Raw genomic sequence first — 10,426 nt, 5'->3', positions numbered from 1 at the left:
AAAATAAAGGAGAAAAAAAAAAAACCACACACAAAAAATTTGCTTTTCCTCCAAAAGTCAGAGGCGGTTCAGAGTTCCCTTGGGCCACAATGTGCTTTTTAAAAACAATGCAGGGAGAGGAAAAATCAGAATATTGACCAAAGAACAGGGCTTCCTGTGCTGGCAGCGTGCCTCTCGGGGGCTTGGTTTCCCGTGTCTGTCCGTGTGCGGGGAGTAGCTGTGTCTCTCCGGGCCGGGCCCTCCCTGGCTCCCGTGGGTCGCACCTCACAAGGGGCTGGCCAGGGCCTTTTTGGACCGCTTGATCATGCTCGGGTGGAACTCGGTGTGGCGCCGCGCGTGCTTGGTGAGGTGGTCGCTCCTCATGAAGCGCTTCTCGCAGAGCGGGCAGCGGAACTGCTTCTCCCCGGTGTGGGTCCGGTAGTGGCGGGTCAGCTCGTCGGAGCGGGAGAACTTTTTAAGGCAGTCTGGCCACGTGCAGGGGAAGGGCCGTTCACCTAAGAGAAGGGAAGCGAGACAAGAGGCCGTTTCAAGAACACGTCACCGAAGTTCTGGAGGCTGGTGATGATCAACAGCCCCGATGGCCCAAAGGGCAGCTCCCTTGCATGTAGGTTTGATGGGATGAATGATGGTCCCCCACACCCTCCCCCGATTCAGAGGTTGACGTCCGCACCCCCAGTTCCTGAGAAGGTGGCTGCATTTGGAGATAAGGCCTTGAAAGAAATAGTTAAGGTTGAATGAGGCCGTGAGGCTGGGTCCTACGCCAATGACTGGTGTCCTTGTAAGAAGAGGAGATGCCCTGGCCTGTGTGGCTCAGTGGGTGGGGCATCCGCCTGTGCACCAAAAGGTCCCCGGTTCCAATCCCGGTCAGAGCACATGCGGGCTGTCCCCAGTAGGGGGCGTGCAGGAGGCAGCTGACAAAGAGGCCGTTTCAAGAACACGTCACCGAAGTTCTGGAGGCTGGTGATGATCAACAGCCCCGATGGCCCAAAGGGCAGCTCCCTTGCATGTAGGTTTGATGGGATGAATGATGGTCCCCCACACCCTCCCCCGATTCAGAGGTTGACGTCCGCACCCCCAGTTCCTGAGAAGGTGGCTGCATTTGGAGATAAGGCCTTGAAAGAAATAGTTAAGGTTGAATGAGGCCGTGAGGCTGGGTCCTACGCCAATGACTGGTGTCCTTGTAAGAAGAGGAGATGCCCTGGCCTGTGTGGCTCAGTGGGTGGGGCATCCGCCTGTGCACCAAAAGGTCCCCGGTTCCAATCCCGGTCAGAGCACATGCGGGCTGTCCCCAGTAGGGGGCGTGCAGGAGGCAGCTGACAAAGTTTCTCTCTCACATCAATGATTCTCTCTCTCCCTTCCACTCTCAATAAAAGCATTTTTTAAAAAGAAGAGATTAGGACACACACAGACGTAGAAAAAAGACCATGCAAAGACATTGGGAGAAGTCAGGCAGCTCCAAGCCAGGGAGAGAGAACCCTCAGAAGAAACCACCTCTGTCAAACATCGTCATCTCGGACGTCTAGCCCCCCAAACGGTGAGATATAAATTTCTGTTGTTGAGGCTGCCCAGTCTGTGGTGCTGAGTTATGGCAGCCCTAGAAAACTGGTCCCAGGAAGAAATAGCTGAGAATCATCTCTAAGCAAATGAGCTTGCTGTTTTGTACCCAATGGGTCCCCAAGAGCCTTGGAAATTACTCGTTCTGGTTTATGGTACGCGGTTGCTGCCTTCATGAGTTCTCCCAGAGGAGTCAAAACCTCAGGCCTTTGCTGAATTTCATGGCATCGCAGAGATGGAAGAGAACGGAGGCGTCTAGGCCAACTGACCTCCCACCCGGAGCATCTCCCTGAGCTCCCGAGGGCAAGGCTGGTGACTGGGAGCCGTACGCAGAGTGCCTGCTGCTCCCCAGCATCTCCGTCACACACACCCGTCGATACAAAATCTGCCTCCCTGCGAAGGCCATATTTTAGTCATATTTTCTTCAACCTAAAAATAAGTTGGTTCCCTCTGCCACATAATAATCCTTTAAATATCCAAAGACAGCTCACATATCTCTCTCTAATCTTTCCTTGTCTAGACTAAACAATCTGAGTGTCTTCCGTATTTCTCATAAAAGAAGAACCAACATTACACCTAAAAGTGCAGGCACAGAGCTAAGAGAACTATCTCATTGAAATCCCACAGGACACCCCACGGAGGTGGCCCATTTTACAGATGAGGAAACAGAGGTGTAACACTCGACAGTGGCTCCAAATCCCTCCCCATCCTAGTTGCTTTCCTCAAATTCACATCATTGTCTGTGTCCCTTGAAAATGCAGCTAAACCCTGCCTTCCAGACATGGTCAGGCCAGCATCAGGGGCCTCCTGACCCCCCAGAATGGCAGGGGAGGGACTGTGTCCGTGACTGTGGGACACACAGCAGAAAGGCAGAACGAGCTGAGAGACTCTAAGATAAGAGTCTTGCTGGCTCATCTAGCTCCAAGCGCCAGCCTGCTCTTCACACCTTTCCCAGCGCAGCCCAAAGCAGCTGTTTCATAGGCTCAGGCACACAACTCCTGGTTTACACAGAACACTCAAAGGCACTTAGGTGTGAGGAGTGAATCTTTTCTCACTCTGGTCCCCACCTTGCTGGAACCCAGAGACTCCAAAGGCTGGGAGCTGTCCAGCGTGGTGTGACTGAATCGCCCAAACATTTTCCTTCTTTTCCCCAGCTCCTCCTAACCTTGCCAGAGATGCAGAAATAATGGTAATAACAACAAAGCAAAACCCCCCATCACCTCGTGACTCCTCTACATGACTAAGGTTTTATCTGCTGTCCTCTGAGCAGAGCAATGGTGATCACAACCTCTCCAACCTACCTGCTCTTGTGGGAAACCCCAAGTGGGCAAAACCAATCTGTATTCAATAGCCCCCCCCCTCCTCTTATCTACAGGGATATGTTACAAGACGCCCATGGGGGTCCGAATAGTAACAACCTATATATACTCTACCCCCCCCCCCCCCATACATACACTTTACAGCTTCTCTGCAGCATATCTGAATTGCCAGCATCACTATTCCTGCACTTTGGGGCCATTAACTAAAATAAGGGTAACTTGTGCTCGCTTCAGCAGCACATACACTAAAATTGGAACGATACAGAGAAGATTAGCATGGCCCCTGCGCAAGGATGACACGCAAATTCGTGAAGTGTTCCGTATTTTAAAATAATAATAAAATAAAGTAAATAAGGGTAACTTGAACGCCATCACTGCCACCCTGGGACAGTCTATTGATAACTGAGATGGTCACTGAGTGACTAGCAGGCGTGGCGCGTAGACAGTATGGACATGCTGGACAAAGGGATGATTCACGTCTAAGATGGAACGATGCACACAGCAGAGTAGTCAGCACACTGCCCAGGACGTACACAATTTACAACTTATGAATTCTTTATTTCTGGAATTTTCCACTTAATACTGTCAGACCGCTATTGCCTGTGGGTAACTAAAACCAAAGAAAGGGAAACTGAGAAGGGGACTCCTATAGGCATATTCGCTATACGGGGGTCTAGGTATAAGCTCTCACTGAGCTCCGGGCTGAAAATCCACAGCAGCAAAAGGCGACAGCAAACCAATAAACGCTGAGGCCTACCCACGGGGATGAGCTAGGGTTAATGGTGCCTGGGGATGCTCAGTGGCTCTGGTAGGGACAAAACAATCAAAAAAGCAGAGAGCTTCACACTGAACTCTGGAAAACTCAACCACATGGAGCTGGAAACTACATTCTGCCACTTTTGTTGGATGAAATAGCATTTTTACCCAGTTCAGCAGAACTCTGGGCAGAAGGTGAAATGCAGGTTGTCACAACCCAACAAGGTGGAGCTTCCTAGGGCAAAGACAATGTCACATCTGACTGTTGTGCTACTTGTGCTGCCAAACATTTAGTAAATGCTTCAACTGTGTGTGTGTGTGTGTGTGTGTGTGTGTGTGTGTGTGTGTGTTCATCCTCCAGGATGCTCACATGACCGAAGCCTGCTCAGAAGTTTCCGGATCCCTGGGCAAGACTCTGCGCTACTCCAGATTTGGACAGCAGCCAAGTCCTCTCTAAGCCCAATGATGTGTCTATGGGAGAGATGTTCTTTTAAACATGTTATGTTAAAAATCTATATAATAAAGGATCAGCATTCAGAGAGTGATGAGTTGTGAAAACCAAAACAAACAACCGAAAACCCTCTCTGCTCGGTCCTTATTGAGCCCTCTCTCCACTGCTTTACGGCTTGGAGGAGAGGAAGGTGCACTGTGTTCTCAATGCGTGTCAGGACAAAACCCACCAGCCGTGGTTTTCTCGGAGCCGTGGTGAGGTGGTTTAGCTTACTCACTGGCACATGCTTCTTTCAGGTGCGTCATGAGAGGAGGTTAATTCATTGGAATGGCTCTGTCTCTATGTGGAGAAAAATGGACCAGAAGCCCACCCCGCCGTGCGCTAGGATCATGAAAGAAATAGGGCGCACCCTCTGTAGGAGGGTGGTGTTGTGGAAGTGACAGCAAGGGGAAAACTGTCAGGAAGCCCGAGTCAGCCGCGTGCACAGGAGACCTACTAAGTACAGATGCTCACAAGTTACGTACATTTCAACCGTGATCAGGGTCCATTCCCATCGAATTCACTTTCCATGGACCTTCTGGCTACAGTCTATTCACTGCCCCTCACAGCTGTCTTCCTGTGATAGCTCTCCCTGCTTCCAACCCAGATGCGGCCACTGGCCTGGCGTCCTTATCCCTGAGTGTTCCCGAGAGAAGAGAGGGCCACCCACAGAGCCCAGCGCAAACCAGTCAGCAGCAGCCTTTGTTCGACTCCTGTAACTCGTATAATTCAAGTTTACAGTTTCCAAGCATTTAAAAAAGCATCTTCTTGGAAGTGAGCTGCTGGTGTAAAAGCTCTGGGATCACTGTGGTTCTTCTTGGATCCTGTGGAAAAGCACTAGAAGCTTCTGAACCACGCTCTTCATCAGGGGCTGCAAACTGTGGCCCGCAGGCCCAAAGTGACGGGCCATGTGGTTTTGTCAAGTCCACCAGCTAAGAATGGTCTAAACACCGTTCTTAGATTTGCTTTTTACCAAATCAAAAGAATAATATTGTGTGACAGGAGGGAGTTATATGCAGTTCACATCCACATACAAAGCGGAACTGGGACCCAGCCAGGCTCATGTGTGTATCATCCACAGCTGCGTCTCCACGACAACGCAGGGTTGAGGAGTTGGGACAGAGATCGTGTGGCTCACAGAGCAGAGAATATTTACTGTCAGGTCCTTTATAGGAAGCTGGCTGACCCCTCATCTCCATCTGAAGATGTGAACTTGCACCTGGTGTAAATCCAAATGTCTTCAGGAGCCAGACACACAATAAAAACGGGCGAAATGCCAGGCGTGTGAGATCAAGGGTCATGGTGGGATCCAGGGCCAACTGGAAAGGGCTTTTCCCTACGAAAGGCATTCAGTTCAACCCTCTATGACGCATTGTGCTGGCCAACCAGGGTCTGTGCAAGGGACCCTGGGTCCTTCCTGGGACTTAGAACTGGGAGCCCTTGAACATTGCCCAGCTCTTTGACCCCACAGAGTTTGCATGCAGCCTACTATGGGATACATTTCAGCATGCTCATCAATGACATACACTAACAAGGTATCATCTGGGAAATGATACACGCTTCAGACCTAACCAAGCATGGAATGGGGAAATCATCTTTAGAGAAGGAACAGAATCTCGGACGGAACAGGACCAGAGATGATGTGCACAGAAGGAGGCCTGAGTAGCAGTGGGGTGGCCTGCATCCTGCAGCCAGAGGGAGACCAAGTCCGGTCCTTTCTTTCAGCTCAGTGCTGAGGCTCCCAAAAGAATGGTCGCAGCCTTCTTCATGCCGAAGAAATCATACCGGGGAATCAACGATCAATTAAAGAATATTTAAGCTTGTCTTTGGTATTAATGAGAGCGTTACCATCCCCCTGGGAGGAAGGAAGAGGAACAGACATGTACTAGTGCTTTATTTCTGGCCTTCGCAGGAAAACACACCCAGAGGCAGTGACACGATCAACTCTGCGTTACTGGAGCAGAGCTGTTAACAGCCCAGGTTTCTCCACACTTTCATTATTTATATGACACTCCCCTCCCCTTTCAGCAACAAGCTAAGCACCTCTCACTGACAGACTCGGCTCAGAGTATAAAATAAACCTGATCAAACCCGCTCCTGAACCCTGCAGCAAATGGGTAAAAGACTCTCTTAGCAGAGGCAGCCCAGGCCTCCAGAAGTCTCCCGGGCCTCCAGTGGGTTCAGGAGAAGTGGAGGGGAGCCTGCCGGCTATGTGCTTGCCTAGTTAGCACAAATGATGGCTCATTGCTTTGAAGGAGGAGCCTGCACTCCACCAGGTGATTAGTATGCCTGTGCCAAGTGAAGCTTATTCTTCTCAGTCAGGTCTTGAAATGAACAGTGTTGAGTCCTCCATCTAAAGGGGGAAAGAGCACAAGGGAGGGGGGGTGGGGGGGGGGGGTGCTAATTGGATACACCCATCCCCATCCAGGCTCCCCTGGGCTGCGACAGGCTGCCACTGAGGTCCTTGCCTGGGATCAGGGTGGCCTATGCTCTCAATACTACTCCTTTCCCACCTGGTTCTTCTCACCTTTCCTTTCACAATTCCACAGAAGGTCCTAAAATGGGCTAACCTTAATAGAGGCAAGAAGGTTAAATACACAAACTCTAGCCCTGTTCAGGTCGCTCAGTTGGCTAGAGCAGGGGTGGGCAAACTTTTTGCCTCGAGGGCCACAATGGGTTCTTAAACTGGACCGGAGGGCCGGAACAAAAGCATGGATGAGTGTTTGTGTGAACTAATATAAATTCAAAGTAAACATCATTACATAAAAGGGTACGGTCTTTTTTTTTTAGTTTTATTCATTTCAAACGGGCCGGATCCGGCCCGCGGGCCGCAGTTTGCCCACAGCTGGGCTAGCGTGTCATCCCAATGCGCCAAGGTTGTGGATTTGGTCCCCAGTCATGACACACACAAGAATCAACCAATTGTGCATCAATAAGTGAAACTACACACTGATGTGTGTGTGTCTCTCTCTCCCTCTCTCCTTCTCGCTCTCCAAACCAATAAATAAAAAAATTTTTTAAATACAAACTCTGGCCCTAACCGGTTTGGCTCAGTGGATAGAGCGTCGGCCTGCGGACTGAAGGGTCCCAGGTTCGATTCCGGTCAAGGGCATGTACCTTGGTTGTGGGCACATCCCCGGTAGGGGGCGTGCAGGAGGCAGCTGATCGATGTTTCTCTCTCATCGATGTTTCTAACTCTCTATCCTTCTCCTTTCCTCTCTGTGAAAAATCAATAAAATATATTAAAAAAAAATACAAACTCTGAAGCTTCCATTGCCTCTAGCAAAAGTAACCCAATCTAGTAAAACAAATCTAAGGGAACTAGACCTCCTTTTCAGAACAGAACTCTAAAAATGCCAATTAAGGATGATAGCTACTCACAGATGTACAAAATCAAGGCCGCCTCTTGAAAAAGAGACTTTTTAAAAAATATATTTTATTGATTTTTTACAGAGAGGAAGTGAGAGGGATAGAGAGTTAGAAACATCGATGAGAGAGAAACATCGATCAGCTGCCTCCTGCACACCTCCTACTGGGGATGTGCCCGAAACCAAGGTACATGCCCTTGACCGGAATCGAACCTGGGACCTTTCAGTACCCAGGCCGATGCGCTATCCACTGAACCAAACTGGTTAGGGCAAGAGAGACATATTTTTTATTGCAAAAAAAGCAAGTAGGATTCCAGAGATAAAAGGGTAATTTGATATTAGGAAATCATATTGATATCATTCCCCATTTTAACAGGCTAATATACCCGCTCCCACCCACCCACACACACATCTTGTCTTAACAAATAAAAAATAGTATTTAACTTTTAGGAAAATAGAAAAATAGTTCCTTAACAGGATAAAAAAAAAATAGACCTGAAACCTTTCCCCAGCAATGTCAATTGTAAAATAAAGTGAAACTCAAAGCATGGGTGGACACCCGCCCCATCATCACTGCCATTTAATGTTGTTCAGAAAATGTTAGTGCAGTGATGGCGAACCTTTTGAGCCCAGCGTGTCAGCATTTTGAAAAACCCTAACTTAACTCTGGTGCCGTGTCACATATAGAAAATTTTTGATATTTTCAACCATAGTAAAACAAAGATTTATATTTTTGATATTTATTTTATATATTTAAATGCCATTTAACAAAGAAAAATCAACCAAAAAAATGAGTTCACATGTCACCTCTGACACGCGTGTCATAGGTTCGCCATCACTGTGTTAGTGAGTGCAACTAGATAACAGAATAAGAAGCAATTTGTGAAAGGAGGAAGTGAAATAGGAATTGTTCAGTTGATACAACTTTCTATTTGGAAAGCCCAAGGTAAATAACAGAAAAACTAATGTAAGTTAAAAATGCAATCATAGGAGTAAGGATACAAAAGAGCAATGGTTTTCTTATATGCTAACCAAAGGTAGTCAGGATAAGCTTAACAACAAAAATTCAGGACCTGCGTGAAGAAAACCCTAACTTTAAAAGGAAACAAACGGAACATTTCCCTGTTCTTGGCCGCTAACGGTGAGAATATGGCAATTCTGTACAAATTCATCTATGAAATTAACACACCCCATAGAAATCCTTTGTTCTTGAACTTGACAAAATTATTCTAAAGTTATTTGCAAGAATAAGTATGCTCAACTTGCCAAGGAACTTTTGCATTAGAATAATAATAAGTGAGCACTTGCAACACCAGTTATTAAAATGTATGATTAAAGCTGCAATAATTAAGACGGTGTGATGCTAGCACAGGGAAAGGCAACTCAGTGGAGCAGACTCGAGTCTGAAAATAAACTCAGACTGTACAGGGTTGGGACATTGCAACTCAGTGAATAAAAGGATGTTTAATTTGATAAATGGCATAGACATCAGGTTTTTAAAAATTAGATCTGGATCCCTACCTTCTACCTTTGACTTAAATAAATTCCCAATGGGCCATATATGTAAATGTAATAAGAATTAAACTGTAAGGGTAAAGGAAAATATAGGTGCACATTTTTAGAATGCTGGAATGGAGAGAGACTTTCGAAACTTGAAACCAAAGGCAAAATCCTATTTAATGGATAATTTTGAGATACATAAAGAATGTATTTCAAAGAAATTTCAAGAACAAAAGAGTGAACTAGTAAAGGAAATTGCAACATATAACAAAAGGTTAAAATCTGTAATATAAAAAGGACACTTGCAAATCAAAATGAGTAGCCCAATTTAATAAAATTGAGCAAATTTTAGGATGCAAATAAGTTATACACTAACGGCTAATAAATATATAAAAATATATTCAATCTCACAAGTAATCAAAACATACTAATTAAAACACCAATGAAATGTTTATCAGGCTGGTGAAAATGTTACAGTATGTTCATATACCTATCATTGATGGAGGCATGAGGAAATTGGCCCTCTATTGCACAGATGGGTCTTATAATTGATCCAGGGCCAGATGGCAATATATTTGTCTAGGAATTGTTTTTGGTAATAATTAGATGGGAACACAAAAATATATAGGGATAAGATAAACCTTGATAATTTAAATGTGTAACAATAGCCCTAACTGGTTTGGCTCAGTGGATAGAGCGTCGGCCCTCGGACTGAAGGGTCCCGGGTTTGATTCCGGTCAAGGGCATGTACCTTGGTTGCAGACTTGATCCCCAGTAGGGGTTGTGCAGGAGGCAGCTAATCGATGTTTCTCTCTCATCGATGTTTCCTAACCCTCTATCCCCCCCCCTTCCCCCCTGGAAAAAAAAAAAAAAATCAATAAAATAATAAATAAATAAATAAATAAATGTGTAACAATAAAGAACTGGTTTAGTAGATATAAGTATAACCAAACAGTGGAATAATATGTACCTGTTAGAAAGGTACTAGGTTGTGACAATGAAATGGAAAGATGTTAGCAGTACATTGCTGAGTGAAAAGACTACAATCTGCCGTGTATATATGTGGACATGTATGGAGAGAGAAAATCCTGGGGAAAAATATATAAAATGTTAACAGCAGTTATCTACAGGTAAGGGGACAAAGAGTAACTTCTTTCTGTAATTTTCCCCTATATTTTCTAATTTTTTAAAACAGTAAGTACAAATTTATAATGAGAAAAAGTCAGGGAAAAAGTCTTACAGAAAACAAAGGAAACAATGGCTTGCCTGAGTTTAAATTTTCCCATGAATGGCTTATGTAATTGTGGGGAATGGAGAGGATTTACTTTCTATTGAGAAATTACTGGGACTCTCCAGTGTTCAAGACCAAAGAAAGGATCAACCAAAGGACTTGTATGCATACATATATGTCTAACCAATGGACAGAGACCCGGGGGGGG

At 46.0% G+C, this 10,426-nt stretch overlaps 1 protein-coding gene across 1 annotated transcript in view; it reads right to left on the bottom strand.

Moving 5' to 3' along the window:
- Positions 1 to 6: 6 nt before the first annotated feature.
- Positions 7 to 10,426, bottom strand: part of KLF9 (Kruppel-like factor 9) — a 26,205-nt gene continuing 15,785 nt past the window's right edge. Inside the window, exon 2 of the mRNA XM_005868325.2 lies at positions 7 to 494. Within this exon, the coding sequence (XP_005868387.1) occupies positions 265 to 494 (230 nt within the window). The 3' untranslated portion in view covers positions 7 to 264. The remainder of the gene's footprint in view (positions 495 to 10,426) is intronic.

Source organism: Myotis brandtii, unplaced genomic scaffold, assembly GCF_000412655.1.
Source record: "Myotis brandtii unplaced genomic scaffold, ASM41265v1 scaffold266, whole genome shotgun sequence".
NCBI classification, from domain to species: Eukaryota; Metazoa; Chordata; class Mammalia; order Chiroptera; family Vespertilionidae; genus Myotis; species Myotis brandtii.
Note: the sequence above shows the minus strand (reverse complement) of the source record. Positions and strands in the feature narration are given on the sequence as shown.